The sequence below is a fragment of the Notothenia rossii genome, assembly GCF_949606895.1.
Source record: "Notothenia rossii genome assembly, chromosome: 9".
Taxonomy (NCBI): domain Eukaryota; kingdom Metazoa; phylum Chordata; class Actinopteri; order Perciformes; family Nototheniidae; genus Notothenia; species Notothenia rossii.
The window spans coordinates 75,137,538-75,161,214 of NC_136907.1; the positions used below are offsets into that span (position 1 = coordinate 75,137,538).

Genomic DNA, 23,677 nt, shown 5'->3' on the forward strand with positions numbered 1-23,677 from the left:
CAAGCCCTTAATAGCCCCCACTTTACAAATATGTTTTTTCTTTAACGCTTTTTTTAACGTACTTTTCACCACATCCGAGGTGAGGATGGGTTCACAGTTCTTACGTGTGTTTGTTTGTGCGGCCCCTATGTGCCGCTGTCTTCCTTTGTAGGCGGGGTCTAATTAACAAGAAGGGGTTTTGATGAACTGGAGCATTACAAAATACAAAAAAACAGCAGTAGTAGCACCGGAGCCGGGACTGAAACGTGTTCGGGAGATCCGGGAACTCCTCGATCATTATTTAATTAATAAAATAAAAATAATTTAATACATTTTAGTTGACGCATTTTCATTGGACACGTTACGTTCTCGACGTAGCGGTGCGTCAAACAAAGCGAACCTTTTATAACAGTTTCAGCTAGTCCTCGCCTCACTAACCGTTTTTATCTCTCTAAAAGAGGACACTTTTTCGGGCTAATGTTACTCTAAATCAACGGAACAACCAGTTTATCATCAACATAAGGTAAACGTTGTTATACTCACCTACGTTTTCTCTAAGATTTAACCCAGTCGGCCATGTTTAAATCGACAATAATCTGGAGATCAATTGATGATAAAACAGTAATCTGTGTAGTTACATTTTGCAGCAGTCCATTAAAATAAATTGCAGTGTAATACCAAGACATGTTTCTATCTCATGTGTGTTTCTTTACCTAGAAGGATGATTTTAAATAAGTGAAAGTAACACTAGTAAATTACATTTGTTGTGGATTTAGCAGTTTGTGTTGGATAGTGTTGACATTTCAATTGGTCTGATGCGAACAATTGATGAAGAAAGCTTTATAAAGAATGACATTGTCAAGAATGTAGATTTATGTTTTATTTAAATTATTACTGAGAAATTCAAGCACACACTTTAAATTGTGCTTAGAAGAATCACAGGAATATCACGGGAGAGGTTTACATTTGCCGTACTTCTTCAGACTTCTCTGGTCAAAGTCTGGTCAATACTGGCAGAAACACTGCTTACATAACACTAACTTAAAGCTAATGTGCAAAAGGAAACTTCTGTTCTTCTGTGTGTATTCATTGATCTTATTCGTTATATCTCTCTGTCACATTAAACCTCTGCAGCCGCATCAAGTTCATGTGACTTTAACATTCATAACACCCTTTTTCCTCATTGTTCCCCGTCTCTGAAACTAGTGACGAAGAAGTCTGATCTATTTCTTCACTGTTTGTTTTAACACCGAGGTATTGTTTCTTTGTTACAGATGGATCTGCTGCTTCTTTTAATAGCAGCGTTATCGGCGGTCCTCAGTGGCAGCTGGGCGCAGCAAGGTGAGAACAAAGATACGTTTGAATCCTGCTCTTTTTCTCTTATCTTTAGTGTTAAAGGTCACCAATTATGAAAAATCCACTTTTTCATGTATTTTCTAAATCAATATGTGTCCCCGCCCTCGGTGTAAAGAGATTCTGAAAGTTTCAGGAGAAAAGATTCTTAACGAGGTGAAGTCATCGCTTGGTGAGCGGCCTAGAGCTTATCTCAGCATGACTCAATGCTCTCAAACGGGGAGGAGGTTGTGTCCCGCAGCCCGAAAACCAAAGCTGTTTTTAGTGAACTAATGGAAACATTCTTGGTTGTCATGTTGGCTAAGAGGAACCCGTGTTTTTTTCTTTCAGAGGGAAGCGTATGCATCAAAGCCAACGCTCAGTCCTTTGGGGACTGTATCCAGGTTGCAGAGTCGTGTGGATGGTGCGGAGATGAAGTGAGTTCAATCAATCATCTGCTACCAAGGTGTTTCATCATATGAACGGTAGCTCAAGTCCAACAAAGGCTTAATTTCGTCCCCTCGTTCCCCTGCATTTCCTGTCCGTCTCTCTCACTAAATAAAGCATACACAATCTTGAACGAAATACATTTAAGTTGACTAGAACTTTTAATAACTGTAAGTGTGGCCTGTACAAAGTTTATGGTTTATGTGGCAGCGTTGATTAATGGTTAACTTTCCCAAAAACGTCTAACTAACACAGCTGGGAGTCATCATCTTGTGCCTTTACATAATACAATAAATATAAATGATGTGTTTTTACTGTCACCTTTGGCAGCTTTTCCAAATGTCTGCATGCAACAGGCCGGAGTCACAGTGTGTTATTTCATACAAACAAATGCAATCCAAATATACTGTGATTCAATACAATGTGTTTCATAATGATCATTTTGAAAAAGGAGGAAGGGTTTGAAAGTAAGAGAAAAGGCTGTCCTTGTTTCCTTAAATACATTTTTGTAGTATTTTTAAATGTGTATTTATTTATATATATCTGCACTACAAGTAAATGCTTTGTTCTTTCTCTTGCCGTTCTCCCAAAGAGAGTAATCCCTGACTCGTCCATTAATTGTAAACAGAAGCTGCTTCTTGTCTCACAGCGGAAACTTCGCCTGGATAATCCTCATTAATTAGATGTTGTCTGTACCCAGAGTCAACAGACCACAAATGTATGTTTACTCCTTCACAACTGGAGCTTATTTATCAGTGTGGCTGCTACAAAGTGCAGGACAAATGAATGAATGTTTTTTATGTCATGCTGTGCCACACATTTCTGCTAAAAGGCATCTTTGCAAAGCTACTTGAGGAGCATGAGGTTCACATGGATCAGTGTAAGTGGGCACTAGATGTGTATCATCAACGATAACACTAAACATAAAATAATCAATATGAAATTCACCCAGTAGTAAGGCTATCTAATCCGGTGGTATCAGCAGATTTGATCATTGAAAATGCAACCTGTTTGTTTCCCTAACACATGATTTACTTCCTCCAAATATGATCTGAAAGCTTCAGTTGTCATCCCCTCATATCATAAACCAAGTCATGGTATATAAAAATGTACTTGTTTATCCAAAACAGTGATACTTAATAGGTCAGTCTAGCCTTGTGAGTCAGTACTTTGAGTCTATTGGTGATAACAAAAGCTCTCTGGTTTGGGGGTATTTTTCTCAGTTTTTACTTTTTCAAGACACTGCTGCATTCCTGATCATTCTTGCCTGTATTTGTCCGTCATGCTGACTTACATCCTACACAGACATTGTGAAATAACATCATTACTGCACATTTTAAGTGTTTAGTTGCTGAAGATGAACTATACTGTATGTATCGCTGAAGTACATTTGGTTTGATCTTTGGACAGTCAGAGGACATGTGATGTTTAAAATGAACCCCAAAATAACAAAGCAATCACACTACTGAGAAACAACACTTGAATACTTAACACCTCTCTATATAAACTTCTCCTTTATACATGTAGTCCTGTTTACTGCCTAACATTCAACATAACAACAAGTGATCCAAAGTGTTTTGAATAGAGATGATCTGGATAGCGTCCACTACATTTAATATAATGAACGGCAGAATGCAGGGGAAAGAAAAATGCTTCTTGTGGGTCATGGGGTTTTAATAGAATTGGGTCAAAGCACTATTTTAGTTTTGACTGAGTTCTTTGTCTCAGTTTCTCCGTGCTCTGCCCACAGGGATATCATGTGCATCCAATCTATTATTCTCGGCCAGGCGGTCATCTGTTTCTCCTTTTCTCATGCTGGCAGGGAACAATGGCCTAGTAAACAGAAAGCAGGGTAACATGGATTGACTCCAGAGGCATTTGTTAAACAAACTCTTTGATTTATTGTCAGAGATCCATAAAATTGTATCTGCAGCAATTCAACTCCCAGATGTCACACAAAAACAGAACAAACTGTTCTAGTTTCTGTGTCTGTTTTTACCCTACAACACCTTGTTTTTATTTTTGTACTTGTTCTGTATGAGCTCAGCCCCCTCCTTTTTCTTTTTTTTAATCAATTTTTCTTATTTTTTAAAGCTTTATACCTCAAATCAGCACTTTTGAAACAGGAAGAGAAATAGAGGGATATGAGGCATGGCTAGAATGGGTGATCTGTTTGGTATTTTGAGCAAAACACTTCATAGACATGTTTTTTATATATTCTTATATATCTGAGATATATGCTATTGCCTACAAATAGCATGATAGGTGACCTTTAAGTTCCTGATACTTGGAGAACATCTTTCTATCTGATGTCTTACAAATGTATTTCTTTAAGAAAAAATAAATAAAAGAAAATTATATATATATATATAAAACTAAATTATATATATATAATTTAGTTTTTCGGAGTAGGGTGGGATTAAATAATTATATACTTCTTCCAATCCGTGTATCTACCGTCCAATTGTTTTTCTTTATTAAACACGTAAACGGAAGAGCGTCTGACAGGACTTTTTGCTTTTTACCTTACTAAATGGTCTAATGGTCCTTGGAGTGAGGGGTGGGGCCAGACTCACGGAAGTGATTTCAAAACAAAGCACTCGTTTGCTAAAATCACACTGTGAATCACTACAGTATCCTGCTGAAGGAACGGTGATTATTATAAACAAGGGGAATTTAGCGATCACAACGAAAACGGCCAAAACACATATTGAGCCCAGAGAATGGATGTTATTAAGGGCTGTAAATATAATAAGCCTATCTAAAATGGACAACATTGTTAGGAGATTTAAACAATTAGACCCTCCAGAAAAACGCGATCCTGCGATCCCAGTTGTGTGTGTGTGTGTGTGTGTGTGTGTGTGTGTGTGTGTGTGTGTGTGTGTGTGTGTGTGTGTGTGTGTGTGTGTGTGTGTGTGTGTGTGTGTGTGTGTGTGTGTGTGTGTGTGTGTGTGTGTGTGTGTGTGTGTGTGTGTGTGTGTGTGTGTGTGTGTGTGTGTGTGTGTGTGTGTGTGTGTGTGTGTGTGTGTGTGTGTGTGTGTGTGTGTGTGTGTGTGTGTGTGTGTGTGTGTGATTAAAATAGCCCCATTGCTTTTACAGTAAATAAACATTGAATGTGTTTAATTGAATAGGAAAGGGGTTTAACGTTAGTGGCAGGTTGTGTGTGAGAGAGAATAAATAAGACAGCCCGATATAAAAATTAAAAAAATCTATTCTTTTTCGCAACTTTCCGCATATTTCGCAATTTCACCGCATACAATGACATAAAAACCCCGCGTGTTTAATCGCATAATCAAGGATTTTTGCTCGCGTTTTTCTGGAGGGTCTAAACCAGACCTGGGCACTGTACGGCCCCCGGGCCACATACGGCCCTTTGGTTGACTCTGACCGGCCCGTGTAAGGTTAATTGGAAATTACAAAATAAACATATTTTCTAATTTTACCTCATGCATGGACTAAAGCTGCAATGCTTTTATTTTGAAGTTGTTTTTTATTCACGTACATAATGACGCAATACGCCAAATCAAGACGTGCGCGTTATTGGATAATTGTCACAAGACGACTTTAGCGCTCAAAAATGTCAGCTGATGCTAAAAAAAGAAAGGTAGAGGCCGAATGTAGGGTTTTCAACAAAAATTGGACTGCTAAGTATTTATTTACTGAAGTCGGAGGTAAAGCCGTGTGTTTAGTTTGCGGGGAGCAGATCGCCGTGTTCAAGGACTACAATTTGAGTCGGCATTACGAGACGAAACACGCGGAGAAATACAAAAACTTGACTGATGCTGAAAGGGCGCGCACATCGAACGCTTTGCTAACTAAACTGCAAAAGCAGCAAGGCTTTTTTACCAAGCTTCACACATCCAAGGATGCAGCAACCAAGACCAGCTTCGTGATATCCCACAAAATAGCTAAACACAGTAAGCCATTCTCAGAGGGGGAGTTTGTCAAAGAGTGCTTAGTGGACTCTGCAGCACTAATATGCCCTGAAAAAAAAGAAGCCTTTGAGCAAGTCCCGCTGTCCAGGCGAACCGTGACGAGAAGGATCGAGGACATTGCGGGGAATCTGGAGCTTCAGCTGCAACATGAAGTGGCAAGTTTTGACTTTATCTCCTTGGCTTTGGACGAGAGCTGTGATGTCCGCGACACAGCGCAGTTACTCGTATTTGTCCGTGGGATAACGCCGGACTTCAAGATTACGGAGGAGCTGGCAGCAATGCGGCCGATGAAAGGGACGACGACAGGGAGCGATCTGTTCACGGAGGTAAATGCGTGCATGGACACGCTGGGACTGAAATGGGACAGACTGGCAGGTGTCACAACAGACGGTTGTCCAAATCTTACAGGTAAAAATGTTGGACTTTTGAAACGTATGCAAGATAAAGTGACTGAAATCGACGCAGATCAGAAATTGGTATTTTTGCATTGTATTATACACCAACTTGTGTTGTGCAAGTCAGTGCTAAAAATTCACCATGTTATTGATGTTGTTACTAAAATAGTAAACTTCATCAGGGCACGGGCATTGAATCACAGACAGTTTGTTGCACTTTTGGAGGAGCATGAGACTGAGCATAGTGACATCGGCTACCACACAGCTGTCAGATGGCTCAGCCTGGGCAAAGTGCTAAAAAGAGTTTGGGACCTGAAAGCAGAGATTCAAGAGTTTTGTGAGAAGAAAGGCAAAGACATCCCAGAGCTCTCAGACGAGGACTGGATGGCAGATTTTGCATTTGCTGTTGATGTGACTGCACTGATGAATGAACTGAACACCAAACTGCAAGGCAAGGGCCTTTTTGTTCATGAAATCCATCCATGTTAGGAGCATTGCATGGTGAGTTTTCAAGGCGATTTGAAGATCTCCGAACAATCGAGGATGAAATGCTCATGATTTCCTCTCCCTTTACCTGCAGTATGGATAATGCACCCAGTGATGTTCAGCTGGAACTCATTGACCTGCAGTCTGATGCAGTACTGGCAGAGCGCTTTAAGTCAGGATCTCTGCTGGATTTCTACTCTTCTCTCGAGGAGGAGAACTTTCCAAACATGAGGAGACATGCTCAGAAGATGTTGGTTCTCTTTGGCTCTACCTACATATGTGAACAAACATTTTCAAAGATGAAGTTTATGAAATCCAGGTATAGATCCTCTCTCACTGATGATCATCTGTCAGCTGTGCTTCGCATCTCCACCTCAGACATTCAACCTGACTTCGATGCACTCGTTAAAGCCCAGCAGAGACTAGATTTCTCTCACTGAACAAGAAAAAAGAACTTAAAAACACCAAATGAGGTGGTTAGACTACAAATGTAGGCATGTAAAGGAACCAACTAGCAGTGAACTGGGACACTTTCTTTGGAAGCCTTTTCTCAAAATCACAGTTCAGTGATGTTCAGTGACAGTTCAATATGATGTATCTTGCTGAATGTTTGGAGCACAAAGACAATGTTGTGATGTCTTAAGAATGCTAAGAACCTTTACACAACTTTCCAACAGTATATGAAACTCAAAATGTGTTTTGTAGTGAATGCGACTGAAAATGTTCACTAATATGAGTCAGAAATGGTGAAAAACGTTCACATTTTGTTTACCATTGTTTTGGGAAATTTGATTGAATAAATTACATTTTTTGTAAGGCAACCTCACTTTTTCATTGCTCAACTATAACATATACTCTTACCAGCTTGTCAAAACAATGCTATTTACTGCTTTTTATAAAGAAATACAATTAATATTATGCAGAATTGAGTTCAGCCTTTTGGCCCGGCCCTCCACAATATTTTTTGTTTCTCATGTGGCCCCATGGAAAAAATAATTGCCCACCCCTGGTCTAAACAATACAGTGGTTCTGCACTGCGGTCACTCAGCCATCTCTCGAGTTTGCTTTTTCAAATCAGCTGCTCTTCATTATTCCTGCTATATTTGACGAGTGATACAAATATTTGTTACAACAAGTTTTTAAGGAAACTGACACTGTTGGACTCGGTTCTAGTTTGACTTCTACCAGAAATAAAATGATCTACTTCTACTATGTACTTTGTGAGTAATCCTCTGTCATAGTCCCCTCCATAATGCATGTTTTTCTGCTATCTTTGATGAATGATACAAATATAATTTTACCATTACTTCTTAATGAAATTGATACTGTTTGACTTTGTATTAGTTAGCCTACTACTTACAATACATTGAAGTACTTTTACTGTGTATTTTTTGAGAAATGTTTTGAGCCACTTCTGCTAAGTTTGATGAGGGAATTCTTTTTTGTTGCCATTAGTTCTTCGTGAGATTGATCCTGTTGGACTCAGTACTAGTGAAACTACCCCCACAAGTACTATGAAGTACTTAGGCATACTGTGTACTTTTCCAGTACTCCTCTGTCAATGTCCCCTCCTGAGAACAAGAATGCATGTTTTTCTTTTAATAAGCGTTAAAACACCTTTCTTCCTGAGACTGATATTGCTGAGTATTTTAAGAGGATGGTAGACATGATATCAGCAATACTTCCAGTCAGTACTCCAGCAGCAGCATGTTTACCCCTTTGAAAGTCTTTAGAGTCTGGTCTGGATAGCTGGTCCCAACTCCTTCAGCACACTGACACACTCTGTCACTCTTGTTGGCCTCTTATGATGTTGCTGTCTTTTAAATATGATTTTTTCTCTTCTCCTAGTTCATTCCTCACGGATTATTCCATCAGTCCCAGTCATTGCATGTCAGTCAATAGAGCTTCGAAAAATGTGTCCAATTCAACAAAAAAATGTTTTGTGAGTGAAGGCCAGAGCTAAATTTATAGATCTTTTGATTGTGTAATTAGAAGGTGAGAGAAAATAAATCCACATCCTATATGAAACCTATTTTATTTCCTTTTCCATGTTATATTACTTGTATTAGAACATTAACATGTTGAACTACATACTGGATATCTTCCCCAGCCTCAAGGAAATACAGTAAAATAAATGGATTCATAATTTTTTTTAAATTGATAAAAATGTATAAATTAATAATGTTGTGTGCAAACATTTCAAATTTAAATATAAAATGAAAAAAAAGTTTACTTTTGAAATGATTTCTCACAAAAACCTTTCTAAATTATAAAAAAAAACATTTAGTCAATATACGTTTTTCTGCCTAAAATAGTTGAATTGAACGTAAACTATATCAAACACCACATCTATGGCAATTAACCCATTTGTGCCCGCTATTTAAATTGACTTTGGTTAGTTAATACAAATATTGATATTATATATATATATATATATATATATATATATATATATATATATATATATATATATATATATATATATATATATATATATATATATATATATATATAGATATATAGATATATAGATATATAGCATATCATTGATGCAGTCTTTCTGAACACTTTTTAAAAAAAAATGCTGCACATTTAAGAATATTTGTAATGTTCTGCACAGATAGTGCCTTAACTTAACCTCAGCTCAGTGAGGTTAGGGCACACCTTAATATGATCATGATAGTTAATAATAAGACTAAATGAAAAACAGGCATAAAATACTATATGACAGTAACAAAAAAGTTGTTAAAAATAAGAAGAATAGAGTTTAAAAGGGGAGTGATTTGTAAAATATCCAAAAAGAAAAATCTGCTTCCAGTTCTGTTTCAAATGGGTGTTGAAAGATGTATCCATAGATCTCTTCATGTTGCTCTCAAAGTGCACCAGACTGATGCTTTCAACTTCAATATTATTCCCGGGGGAGCATGCCCCCGGACTCCCCTAGAGGAGGTTACGTCCCCGCGACTTAAATCATGTTCACATGGATAGGATACTAAATATACTTGCACACATCTTGTGTCCATATCTTTCTGTTTTGGTTTGTCATGCCACACCGTGCACATGCATGCATGCGTGAGTCATGGTGAGATATCTGGATTAAGAGGTTACTTTTTCTTTGCACAACATGAAAGAAAGGCCAAATGAATGGGCTGTGAATTTAGTTTTTTTGACAACATTTCAGCCCAGATTTACAAACTCCTGGCAGGACAATCTCGAGCTCAATTCTCGCACTGAATTTACACAAAGTGAGTGAGGGACTGCAATATAAAAGGGAAAGAAAGAGAAACTTTAAAACTGTTCAATTGTTATGATGTGTAAAGACTGATATTGTTCTATAATCGGCTGGAACAGTTAAGTCATGATGTGAAACGGTTAACAAAGAAAAAGAGAAACTCAAGCTGCTGCTACACTTTATTTTATTTATCTAAAATCAAGCACTTTAAGATGCACATATTTTCAAAAGCTATTTTATTTATTTTCTCTATTTTATTTTTAAATGCAGCCCGAGAGGAACATTACACATATCCAAAGTATGTACTGTATATCTGTATAGTTCAATGTTAATTGACAATAAATATTGTTGTTTATCAATTGTACTTTCTTTATTTGATTGGCAGTCAGTTGTTGATTACATGCAGACGTTGATAATGCTGCAGGCTATTTCAATATATATCACACTAATTCATAAAGCAATTTAGAAATTTTGAAGCTCCGGACCTTTGCATGGGGAGATCTTCTCTAACTGGACCTCGTTGAATTTTAGTTGAATACCCCTGCTGTAGTGATTCAAAGTGTGATTTTAGCAAACGAGTGCTTTTGTTTTGAAATCACTTCCGTGAGTTTGGCCCCGCCCCTCACTCCAAGGACCATTAGACCATTTAGTAAGGTAAAAAGCAAAAACGACTCTCAGACGCTCTTCCGTTTACGTGTTTAATAAAACTAAATTAAACTAAATTTGTTACAGTGTACCGTGCACCAGGTCCTTATTCAGAATTCTTATCAGAATTCTCTGAGTTTTTATCAGCTTTGGTACTTAAAACAGATAAAGTAATTATCGTAGGTGACTTTAATATTCATGTTGACGATGATAAAAATAGCCTTACTGTTGCATTTAACTCTATATTAGATTCTGTTGGTTTCTGTCAGAGTGTAAATAAACCAACCCACTCACACTCTTGACCTTGTTCTGACTTATGGTATTGAAATTGAGCAACTATTAGTCGAACCGCATAATCCTGCTTTATCCGACCATTTCTTAGTAACTTTTGAAGTACTGTTACTAGACTACAAAGCATTAGCCAAAAGCTCCTGCAGCAGAAACCTATCTGTTAGTGCTATAGCCAAATTTAAGGAAGAGATTCCACCAATACTTAACTCGATAGCATGTCTGCATGTAGGGGAGGAAACTTATACAAAATGTACACCACCCCAAATTGATCATGTTGTTGATAGTGCTACAGATGCGCTGCGAATAAAATTAGACTCTGTTGCTCCTTTGAAAAAGAAGAAAATAAAACAACATCAGTGTTTCCCCTAGGTTTACTGCCTTGGCAGGGTGCTGCTCGAAAAAAAATGTCGGGGCGCCCACATTTTTGTTATCCTCTGGAGCAGAGAGGAGCTGTGGATTATTGTTATTGATATCGTACAGTAACAAAGTATTTGTACATTAAAAAGTAGTAAGTTGTATTACTTTTATTCAAACTGTATTCCCTTCTTATCATGTAGCCTACACTTCTTCCTTTCATTGATACATTTCAATCACCTGACTACAGCATATAACATACCTGCTGCAACCCTGTGCTGCTGCTGTTGCTGCTGCTGCTTCTCTCTGCCTCATCCTCTATTGCTGGAGGCAGCTCCACCTCATCTGATCTCTGATATGAAAGCAATCGTGTTATGATCATATTGAGCTATTGGTGTGAGTCTAACATTAAACAAGCAGTCTGCTTGTCATACATTGCTGACAATACATTTTTAGAGGCAATGTGTTGAGTCACTGCCGCTAAATACCGGTAGCACCAAGCTAGCAAGTCCTGCATTAGCCTCACATCAACAGGTGTAGACAGAACATCCAATTATCCTGAGCTAATTTACTGAATAAACCAACTCCCATCTCAATACTGTAGTTCAAAACCGCGGTAGCTCCATCTGTGAGCTATTTTTAGAATGCGCGCGCTACGTTCGTTGTCGCGTTCGCGCGCGTCCACCTGGGCAGGATGTGTGTGTCCTTCTCCCGTGACGATAACGGCTGGCGGTTAAAACAATAATAATAAACGAATTTGAAACTTGGGGGGGACACAAACGGGCGGACAGCAGAGCTCGGGGCAATAAAGCAGATTTGTTTGACTTTTTTAAACTTTGTTGTTCTCCTCCTTTCCTCCGCTCTTGTCTCTGATTGTGAGTGTGTGTGTGTGTGTGTGTGTGTGTGTGTGTGTGTGTGTGTGTGTGTGTGTGTGTGTGTGTGTGTGTGTGTGTGTGTGTGTGTGTGTGTGTGTGTGTGTGTGTGTGTGTGTGTGTGTGTGTGTGTGTGTGTGTGTGTGTGTGTGTGTGTGTGTGTGTGTGTGTGTGTGTGTGTGTGTGTGTGTGTGTGTGTGTGTGTGTGTGTGTGTGTGTGTGTGTGTGTGTGTGTGTGTGTGTGTGAGAGCCCCGCCCTTCAGAAACAGAGCGGAGGGAGAATGTGAATACGCAAAGCAGTGGACACTGAAACATGCACATTTGATAAATAACATGGCGTTTAGTTTATTTAATAAAAGAGCACATGTTCAATGTGAAAAGTGACCGTAGATAGATTACTTCAGTTGAAATTTGGTGCTATATATATATATTTATATTTTTTAAATTAAAAAACAAATTAAAAACACCTTGAATTTCAGGCAGGGCGCGGGGCTCCGTTGGCAGGGCGCAGCGCCCCGCCAAGTCAATGGTAGGGGAAACACTGAACATAGATTAGCTCCATGGCATAATGCCGAAACCCGCAAAATAAAGCAAAAGTCGAGACAACTTGAAAGGATATGGCGTTCCACTAAACTTGAAGAATCTCGTTTAATTTGGCAAATTACACTCAATGAATATAAGAAAGCACTGCGTAAAGCGAGAGCAGCCTACTACTCTTCATTAATAGATGAGAATAAGAATAATGCAAGATTTCTTTTCAGCACTGTAGCCAGGCTGACAGAGAGCCACAGCTCGACTGAGCCTTCTATTCCCATAGCACTCAGTAGTAATGATTTTATGTGCTTTTTTAACGATAAAATTGTTACTCTTAGAAACAAAATCAATGACCTCTTGCCTTTGACCAGTATAGTGTTATCAACAGCTCCCGGAAACGTAAGTTCTAATAATATTACACTAGATAGTAAACTAGAATGCTTTTCAGCCATAAACCTTGAACAATTAAATTCAATGATTCTCTCTTCTAAACCATCAACGTGTAGCTTAGACCCGATTCCAACTAAGCTGTTAAAAGAAGTTTTTCCATTAATTAGCACTTCTTTATTAAATATTATGAATATGTCTTTATTATCAGGCTATGTTCCAAAATCATTCAAAGTAGCAGTGATAAAACCGCTTCTTAAAAAGCACAACCTCGATCCAGAGGTTTTAGCCAACTATAGACCTATTTCTAATCTTCCGTTCCTCTCAAAAATTCTTGAGAAAGCAGTCGCAAAACAGCTGTGTGATTACTTAAGAAACTATGATTTATTTGAAGATTTTCAGTCTGGCTTTAGAACACAACATAGCACAGAGACAGCTCTTGTTAAAGTCACAAATGACATTCTAATAGCCTCTGACAAGGGACTTGTCTCTATTCTTGTCTTGCTCGATCTTAGTGCTGCATTTGATACTATCGACCATGATATCCTATTGCAAAGACTAGAGCACTTAGTTGGCATACAGGGAACTGCTTTAGGCTGGTTTAGGTCTTATCTATCTGAACGCTCTCAGTTTGTACGTGTCAACGATGAATCTTCCATGCAAACCAAAGTTAGCCATGGAGTGCCACAGGGCTCAGTGCTTGGACCTATTTTGTTCACCCTATATATGCTTCCGTTAGGCAATATTATAAGGAATCATTCTGTAAACTTTCATTGTTATGCGGATGATACTCAACTATATTTATCAATCAAGCCTGATGAAATTAATCATCTAAATAAAATTCAAGACTGCCTCAAGGACTTAAAAACGTGGATGACCTTAAATTTTTTGATGTTAAACACGACCAAAACTGAAGTTATTGTACTTGGCCCGAAGAATCTACGAAACAAATTATCTAAAGATATATTAACTATGGATGGCATTAATTTGGCCTCCAGTGAGACTGTAAGGAATCTTGGTGTTATATTTGATCAGGATTTATCCTTTAACACCCACATAAAATCCATTTCAAGGACCGCCTACTTCCATCTACGTAACATTGCAAAAATCAGGCATATCTTGCCTCAAAACGATGCAGAGAAACTAGTCCATGCATTTGTTACTTCAAGGCTGGATTATTGTAACTCCTTATTATCAGGGTGTACCAAGAAGTCAGTCAAGTCGCTTCAGCTGATTCAAAATGCTGCAGCTCGTGTACTAACCAGAGTTAGGAAAAGGGACCACATTACTCCTGTTCTGGCTGCCTTACACTGGCTCCCTATAGAACACAGGATAGAATTTAAAATTCTTCTTCTCGCCTACAAAGCCCTTAATGGGCAGGCGCCATCTTACCTTAAAGAACTCATTATACCCTACTGTCCTACTAGGGCATTGCGTTCCAAGAATGCAGGGTTGTTGGTTGTTCCTAGAGTCTCTAAAAGTACAATGGGAGCCAGAGCCTTTTCTTATCAAGCTCCACTTTTGTGGAATCAGCTTCCAGTTTGTGTTCGGACGGCAGACACCCTATCCGTTTTTAAGAGTGCGCTTAAGACCTTCCTTTTTGATAAAGCTTATAGTTAGGGCTGATTAGATTCAGCCCCTAGTTTTGCTGATATAGGCTTAGTTTGTCGGGGGACATCTTACTTCTTCCTTCTCTCTGTCTATACCTGTGTACTCTCATGTTCCGATTAACCCAGCTTCCCCAAATTTCTTTCTTTTTGGTGTCTATATACGCCGGGATCCGGAGTCATGGATGATCCTGCGGTCCTGTGTCATGGATCGCGAGTCCTGGATCTTGAGTCGTGGCTGCGGTCCTGGATCATAAGTCCTGGATGGATATCCTCGTGGATTCATCTTCTTATTATACACACATGAATTTCAAAACATTTGGACTACCTATGTTGCAAATGTATTATCTTTTCAATTTACACACGGCATCTATTGCACGTCTGTCCGTCCTGGGAGAGGGATCCCTCCTCGGTTGCTCTCCCTGAGGTTTCTCCCATTTTTCCCTTTACTGTGGGGTTTTCTCTGGAAGTTTTTCCTTGTACGATGTGAGGGTCTAAGGACAGAGGGTGTCGTATTGTCATACTGATATTCTGTATAAACTGTGAAGTCCACTGAGACAAATGTAACATTTGTGATATTGGGCTATATAAATAAACATTGATTGATTGATAAAGAAAAACAATTGAACGGCATACAGGGATTATTTTTGTATGATAGTTTTACAAATTTGAAATCAAATCAAAATCTGTGAAAGAAGTAGTTAGCATATTAATTGGGTATGTAGAACACATTTACTCACAAAAACCTCTCCTTTTCCACAGAACTTCCTCACTGTGGGTGAGTCCACGTCTGCTCGCTGCGATGATCTGGAGTCCCTGAAGAAGAGAAATTGTGAGGATGTTAACTGTCGAAAGGCCAACAGTACGGACATCTGCAGCAACAACGGAGACTTTGTCTGCGGCACATGCGAATGCAAGAAGCGAGACAACCCTGCAGAGATCTACAGCGGGGAGTACTGCGAGTGCGACAACTTCAACTGCGACCGCTCCGACAACAAGCTCTGCGGAGGTGAGGCTTGTAGAAAAATAGAGTTATTGAGACTGAAACCGTTCTCACTGTAAACTCTTTCTTTTACCTTTATTTAACCAGTATTATCAAATCAAGTCAAAATGTAATAAAGCCCCAAATCACGATAAATGCCTCAAAGGGCTGTACAAAGCAAACAAAAGCAAAGACAAAAACAAAATACAAACGTCATAGCATAACAATTATAAAAAACAGTATACAACATCAACATAAGTATTGCCATGTGATAAAAGCATGTGACTGAAGTGATGGTAATGTTGAATGGAAATTAGTTTACAAGGAAGACAGATGTGAAGAGATGGGTTTTCAGTTTGCTTTTGAAGGATAGGTCTCATTGAGATAACAAATTATATTTTTCAAGAGAGTCCTGGTGCACGAATGGTAACAGCACAGTTACAGACTATTTTAAAACACACAATCATAACACAATCATACACAGGGGTGAAGATAACTTTGTTAGTGAGTTACTCAGATGAGTACCAGGAGACAGCGTTTGGTACTCACCTCCTCAGTGTCTCCTTCACTGTCCTCTATTTATACTTTTTGCATGCTAGATGATGAAAATGATGAAGATGCACCTTGTTAGAGCCAGTATTTAGATTTTATAAGAAAGGCCACCTAATTGTGACGTCTGTAGTCAACGCACTATAAAGGACTACAATTCCCACGGCGCCTGTGCTAAAGCCACAGTGATGGGCAACCTGTTGAGAGACGCCGTCGAGGAACAGTTTTTAACCGTACCGTACACGTACATACAAACCGTACAAGTACCCTTTAAGTTATGAAGTTATAAGCATTATCAAGAAAGAAAGAATACCTAAGTTGTTTGTTATTTTATTTTGAATGTTGTAAAGGCCTATTTTCTTTGTAGCATGTGCAAAAGTTTGTTATTTTATTTTGAGCAAACACATCGCAACATCTTCTAAACCATCGGAGACCAAGCAACACTTCAAAACTGTGAGTAATTTAAAGGAAAGAAACGAGTTAGAACTGTCTGTTCAAGGCGTCAAGTGGCTTGATGGAAAGACAACGAAGGAAGCCACGACACACCTCCCTGTCTCTTTTCAAGTCTCCGATTTGCTTTCTCCAAAACTTGTTGCCAAAACTGTGGCATCCTTGCATTTCCTGAGGCCAAGTTGAAGGATCAAATACTAAGAAATGATCACACGACTTGAAGTCATATCTGATTTCAGATGTGGGAAGTTACTAAGTACACTTATTCAAGTACTGTACTTAAGTACAATTTTGAGATACTTGACTTTGATGCTACTTTGTACTTCTACTCCACTACAGTTCAGAGGTAAATTGTGTACTTTTACTCCATTACATGCATGTAATACCTGTAGGAGCCATGAAACATGTTTAGTAATCCTTTATGTTTTAATATAAGATATTTGTTTGATCACTATTGGTTGGTTAGCTTGGGTCACATGGATATGGGCGGCACTCATTATAATCCTGTTCACCTGCGTGAGGTGTGTGTGGAAGAGAGGGTTGGCCTTTTTTGTTGACCGCAAGTTGAAATGATTGCTTCGATTAATATAACAATGTACATGCCCAAGGAGTATAAATTGATTATCCCAGTTTTCATTAAACCACATTATTTTGCAACAGAGTTTTTGATTTCAGCAAGTACTTTTCTGTAGCGTGCCACACAATATCAAACATGCCTGGCCTCAGCCTCTCAGCGACTTTGTTTGTTTCCTGCTGTCGCTATAATACCTTTAGTTAAGCTACTTTACTGATCTGGATTAATGATGTGAAATATAATCAAGTCTTAAATCAGACTGTAGTTCCACCTGGAATAAATCCACCAGCTACCCTGCAGTATACAAAGTCATTCAAACTAGCTGCACCTTTACCAGCTTTGAGAACACTTTCATGATCAATCATTATAAAACATATCATATCTATTATTCTGAAATGGACCAATCTGCACAATCACTTCTTTTACTTTTAATACTTTAACTATATTTTGATAATACTTATCGAATTTTACTTGAGTAACATTTTGAATGCAGGACTTTTAGTGTAACAGAGTATTCCTACACAAGATATGAGTACTTCTTCCACCTCTGTCTGATTTCAAACTCTTCCATTAACACCCCGAGTAAGTTTGTAACTGTGTGTTTTACTCCACTTTGTTGTAAATCAAACTGCAGCAGCTTGACCACAGAGTGTGAACGTTGTGATCAACTGATTTTGCGCAGTTCTCCAGTGTGTGCGCGGGGCACAGAATGTGCACAGGGGAGTCTCCCACTTGCGGAGTTTTGGCACAATTATGTTGTTCATACTGACGTTAACCCTGTCTCTGCACACGGTAAACAACTCTGTCGTCCAGTGATCTAAGCCTCTGCCTCCTGTAAAGCTTCACAGGTCCATCAGTTACAGTATGTCCTGCGCGGATCGCCCAGCTCCAGTTCAGTCAGTCATAGAAAGTCCGAAGATTTTTTGCAGGGAGCGAAATGGCAACGTATAGCTGCTTAATGTCTAGTAGTTTACTCCATTGAGTGTTGACAAGAAACATGTGTAGACGAAATATATGTTTTGTTATGAGGTACGCAAAGGCGCGTAGTGACACAAGTGACGTTACGCAATTCAGATATGTTCCGCGCATGTGTACCTGCGTACCAGTTATGTCTACCCCTGGTCATACAACAAGTTAGCCAAAGCTTTCATAGACACAATGGCTTCAAGGTCATTGAGAGTCGCTTTGAGTTTGTTTAATGAAACCACCTCTCTGAGTTTCAGCTAAGGTTGCAGCTGGTTCCAAGCCACAGGAGCAGCGTAACTGAACGCCGTTTCCCCAGTTCAGTACGGACTTTTGGTTCAGCTAGAAGAAACAGGTCCTCTGAGCAAAGCCGATAAGATCCTGTGCATTTTCGGTTTATGTAGATCCTTAGATAAGGAGCAAGAGCACCAAGAATAGCCTTATATAAGGATGTGACATGTTTCAGTCTACCACGCCTGGTCAGGGAAGACCAGAGATGCATGGCAAAAGTAAACACATCCTTTACTCAAGTAGAAGTACAGATACTCGTGTTTAAAAATACTCTTGTAGAAGTACTGACTCAATTTCTTTACTCAAGTCAAAGTAAAGACGGCTTTGAAATGTACTTCAGTAAAAAGTACCCATAACTAGCAGCTGTTTTAAAGAGTACCTGACCTCCCTTTATATTAATAGAACAATAATGTCATTGTTAGCTAATGAATGTTTCCATGCTGAACAACGGCAACATGACAACGTTTTCATTGGTCCCTCTTCTTTAGAGAAGACCAGGAAATGATGGATACACGGATCGTGTTCAAATCAATAGGCCCGCAATGACTCTAAATAATAATGATCACGCCACCAAACACACATTCAAACTAAAGTAACCAGCCTGTTTAGAAAATGTAAGAAGTAGAAAGTAAAAAGTGGTCAGAAAAATAAGTAATGGAGTAAAGCACTGATACCAGAAAAATGTACTTAAGTACAGTTACGAAGTATTTGTACTCCACTACTCCCCCCCCCTCTGGGAAAGACCATCCAACAAGAGCGTATAGGTTGCAGTGGTGCGTCAATGTGTTTGATGTTTGAACTCTGTGGTAACTCTTCCCTGTGCTTCCTCAGGACACGGCCGCTGTGATTGCATGCAGTGCATCTGTGATAACAACTACACCGGCAGCGCCTGCGACTGCTCGCTGGAGACGGCCACCTGCCTCGCCAATAACGGGCAGATCTGTAACGGCCGCGGCACCTGTTATTGTGGAATCTGCAAATGCAACAACCTCAAGTTCCAGGGTCCCACCTGCGAGATCTGCCCCACCTGCCCCGGGGTCTGCCCCGAGCACAAGTGAGTCTGGAGCTAGCATGCTTAGCTGGACATTTTGAAATCTTAAAATATAGTATTTTATTTATTTATTTATTTGTTTATTCCACAAATGGCAGCTAAAAAAAATCTACTTGAAAGTCAGAGGATTTAAGGTAATGTTAGAGATGGGTGACTTTGCAGTAATATTTTACTTACTTGGTGTGTAAATTCTTTGAAACAGAATAGATGCCTTAATGTTTGGACATTACATTTGCTGGGAATATAATTGAATACATTAAAATAAATACAAACATGTCATGTTTTTTTCTGGTATCATGACCTGATAGAGTCTCTAAATAATAGGCTACATGTCTGCCTCTGTTTTCCTCCTTTTTCTTCATCATCATGTAGTTCACTTTCTCAAGATGTTTCTCTACATCTACCAATGTGTAATAATAATAATAATAGATTACATTTGTATAGCGGCTTTCAAGGGATCAAAGGCCGCTTTACATGGTGCACAAACAAACAAAAGGGACAAATAAAGTAAAGATTAAATAAATAGCAGTAGGAGTGGAAGCAGGGGGACTGTGATGGGTTAGGGGTCAAAGGCCATGGTGAACAGGGACTAATGAATATATAAAACACACTGACAGTAAATGAACCCTTCTTCCTCGCCTTCAGAGACTGCGTGCTGTGCCGAGCGTTCGAGGCCGGAGAGAAGAAGGACACGTGTCAACGCGACTGCAGCTACTTCCAGCTGATCAAAGTGAAGGGCCGCGATAAGATGCCCGATCCCACCGACCAGAGCTTTCCCCTTACCCACTGCAAGGAGCGCCACGCCAACCACTGCTGGTTCTACTACACCTACGCCATCAGGAACGACACCAAGGAGGTCTACGTGGTTGAGACGCTGGGTACGATTAGACTGCTGGATTTAGCTTAAATCTATGCCAAAAAATGAACTCCAGACAGCATCAGAATCAGAATACCTTTATTAGTCCCACAGAGGGTAAATGTAATTTTTTACAGCAGAAAATTTTTAAAGACAGTTTAATGTTACCTAAGTAGTATGCATAAAAAAATGTATTCAAGATAAAAACAAATATTATAATAAAAAAAGTTACACAATTTACAAAAAACACATCCTTTTACAGTTCTGAGGATTTAGCAACTAGGTTATAACGGCATATATATATATATATATATATATATATATATATATATTGCACATATTGCAGATAGTTGGTATGTTGTTTATGATGCTCTTTGGTTGCATAGTTTATCTGCAAGGCATAATCTTTGCAGTAGTTTTCATGTGGGTAACACAAATGTACCATGTGGAGTGTACAGAATCATTATGGAGCAATATTTGTATTCTTTAATGAGTCCCCTTTTGTTATTGTGAGACAATCCTGCACATGATTCACCATCAAAAGGCAAGGAAGAGAACTGCTACCAAACAAATAGCGTTTAAAAGGATTTAGAATTTCAAGTATTCAGTATTTTTTGGTGAAGGAAAAGCATTAAATCTAATTTAAGATCTCAACGATGCTGCAATGATGTGTTTAGTATTTGGAGCCGAACACTTCAGAGACATGTTTTGTATATATCTGAGAGCTATAATATATTGATGAAAAACAGTATAATAGGGGACCTTTACGACAATTTGTATGAATGTTAGCTTTGGATTTAATTTTGTTTCTCTCGTTTCCTCCCCTCAAGATTGCCCTGCCGGCCCGGAATGAGATGTCAGGGCAATAGGTCTGTAGCTGGATGGATCTGAAGGGTCTTTCCCTGGCTTTAGGATGGGCACTATTATTGCCTGTTTCCACACTGATGGAAGTTGTCCAGTATCCCGACCCAGTCTCACGGCATTTCGTGTTATAGTCACGACATTCAATCTATTGATTCGTGTTCACCAACACGATTTTCACCTTTTTTTCGTGTCACACAGAACGATTTTAAAAGCAATGTATTTCTATTGGTAGTATGTTTCGTGCCTGCACCACGTCTTTTTGTCCGGTCGGGTCTTGGAAGACCGGAAGCTGTGTGTTTCATAAAAAACATTTTCTTACTCTATCAAGCCACGATTATTGTTTTTATTTTATATCGTATAATGTCAGACCTTTTTTGCCGTCCGTGAGGAAAATAAATGGGGCTCAGAATACTAAAATCTGTATTTTTTAAATCTTTTTTTCCTTCTAATGTGTTATTCTTTTCTAAATAACACACTGCTATTTACTCAACAATAACAAATAAATATATATAATATAATAAAATTCAAAAGCTTTTATTGTCATTGTACAGAATACAACAAGATTTATAGTCACTGCTCAAGCGAAGTGAATTCTATAATATCGGGCATTTTTGCCGTCTGTCAGGAACTGAATTTCAAAATAAAGTCACCGGAAACAGACGTAGGCGATACACGTTGGGATATGATGTTTATGTGATATGAAATCCGAAAAACATTTTTTAAAAAATGATAATACTTTAATGCGAGTGTGCTTGCTTTTCTCTTTGGAAGTCACCAAATAACGGCATTGTAATACACGGTTCGGCTACATTGAATATTACGCATCTGCTGTAGTTCTGTATATTTATAGAGCCCTGATCAGAAGAACTTTGGACAAACAGGAAGAACTTCTGCCGAAACGGCATATGTGACATAAATATATCCGCAATTAAACAACATCTTCAATTTCTTTTCACACAATACGTCTCCTCGCAGTATCAATACTAATTCGACTGACTTTTATATTTGATCCAATTGGTATAGGCTGTATTTACACCATAACGGTGCACAGCTGATAGACAGGGACTTGTATTTAGGAGTGGCTGTAGAGTCTTATCCTCACAATAAATGAAGTCGTCCGCAACAACGAGGAGCTCAACAAGCTGCTGGGAGGAGTGACCATAACTCAGGGCGGTGTGCTGCCCAAGAAGACTGAGAAGGCCGCCAATAAATAAACCACAGGAACCATCCTCTCGAACAAAAGAGCCGTTGGATTAAAAGATCACCTTCCTTTTATTGTTTATAGTTTTCATAAAGGTTTCCTTGGGAATTCTCCTTCCATTATACATTAGAAATATCCCACTGTTCATCAATCATTCACCAACCTTGTTATGATGGCCAACTGAAGGAACATCTACTGCACATTTAATTCCCACACAGATATGGTGGGCTACCATGCACATTATTCTGATGTTTGAACTGTCTTGTAGAGCCACTCTGCTGGGACATATACATTTAATACATTAGCTATATAATAATAATGCCTGTCATTTATATAGCACTTTTTCCCGATGCTCAAAGCGCTTACATATATAATTGTTAAATCTCTCGCTGTTCTATATATTACCACATGAACCAAAGAACATTAATTAACCTTCAGAAATGCATTTAATGCAGTGCGAAAGGGTTGGAGTTCACCAGATTTGTGTTCATTTATTTAAAACAAATTCCATTTAAAAGGTGTATATTCATTTATGAAATCAGCATATACTAATTTGTAGTATGGGCCATGTCTCGCTCTACCTCTCCTTTTTTCCCACCTTGATATATCCCCAACCCAGGGTGCTTTCCTTGAGATTGCCGCTGTAAACGTTTTAACAAAAGTAATAAGTTGAATCTAGGTCTATGGCTCCCAAGCCTCCATATTCCCTTCTTTTAAATAATAAATTAATAATATATAATAACTTCCCTCGTTGTGCCCCACACCAAATGTACACATAGTTTGTTTAATTGTTTAATTATTTGGGAGGGTGGGGGGGGGAAATGTTTGCCAAGAAAAGGATCTTTCCTAGTATGAATGTTTTAACAATGTTCATTTTTGTTTTATAATTTGTCCCCTTTTTTTTCTACTTCTTTGACTTCAGTTTATTCTCCCAATTTAGGTCAGCACAGTATTCATTACATATTTCTTGTTTAATTTAACTTAAACGTTAATGGCATAAGTTAAGTTTCCTCTATTATCTATTTCAGATGTGATATGTATTGCATATGATAATTCCTGGTTTAGTCCATTTCAGTTTTTAAATGAGAAATATTTTCTTCACCCGTTTTAGATTGAACTTTAATCTGTTTTAAAATAATATACTGTTTGATTAGAGTAACATATTTACTATTTTAGCTTTATTTAATTCTCTACATTTGAATTTAAATACATGTTTTATCTTATGTTTCAATGTTTCCCATAATCTACAGGATCCTGAGAAATTGTGGATATTTTCACATTTTACTTTAGTATGTGTCCCTTAGTATCACTAATTCTTATAAATATTTCCTTTATCGAATATGGATCTTTAAGTTCTCTTAAATCAGCACTAATGTACTTTGAACATAGGTTTCCCTGTA

General features: G+C 38.5%; 2 protein-coding genes across 2 annotated transcripts; both read left to right on the forward strand.

Moving 5' to 3' along the window:
* Positions 1-216: 216 nt before the first annotated feature.
* LOC307018634 (integrin beta-1-like) lies at positions 217-21,399 on the forward strand. Its single transcript, XM_079648965.1, has 7 exons — positions 217-502; positions 1,254-1,320; positions 1,663-1,748; positions 15,259-15,505; positions 19,137-19,359; positions 20,002-20,234; positions 21,043-21,399. Exons 2-7 carry the CDS (start codon positions 1,254-1,256, stop codon positions 21,063-21,065), a joined length of 879 nt encoding a protein of 292 aa, XP_079505091.1. The 5' UTR covers positions 217-502; the 3' UTR covers positions 21,066-21,399.
* LOC307018627 (general transcription factor II-I repeat domain-containing protein 2-like) lies at positions 5,101-7,589 on the forward strand. Its single transcript, XM_079648958.1, has 2 exons — positions 5,101-6,589; positions 6,669-7,589. The coding sequence occupies exon 1, from the start codon at positions 5,336-5,338 to the stop codon at positions 6,575-6,577; it is 1,242 nt and encodes a 413-aa protein (XP_079505084.1). The 5' UTR covers positions 5,101-5,335; the 3' UTR covers positions 6,578-6,589; positions 6,669-7,589.
* Positions 21,400-23,677: the final 2,278 nt, after the last annotated feature.

Bases quoted from the DNA above. Each gene is read 5' to 3' on its own strand.
- LOC307018634 (XM_079648965.1), top strand. From the start codon at position 1,254: ATGGATCTGCTGCTTCTTTTAATAGCAGCGTTATCGGCGGTCCTCAGT. The intron at 19,360-20,001 runs GTGAGTCTGGAG...CCTCGCCTTCAG, and splicing joins GGGGTCTGCCCCGAGCACAA to AGACTGCGTGCTGTGCCGAG. The intron at 20,235-21,042 runs GTACGATTAGAC...CCTCCCCTCAAG, and splicing joins CTACGTGGTTGAGACGCTGG to ATTGCCCTGCCGGCCCGGAA.
- LOC307018627 (XM_079648958.1), top strand. From the start codon at position 5,336: ATGTCAGCTGATGCTAAAAAAAGAAAGGTAGAGGCCGAATGTAGGGTT.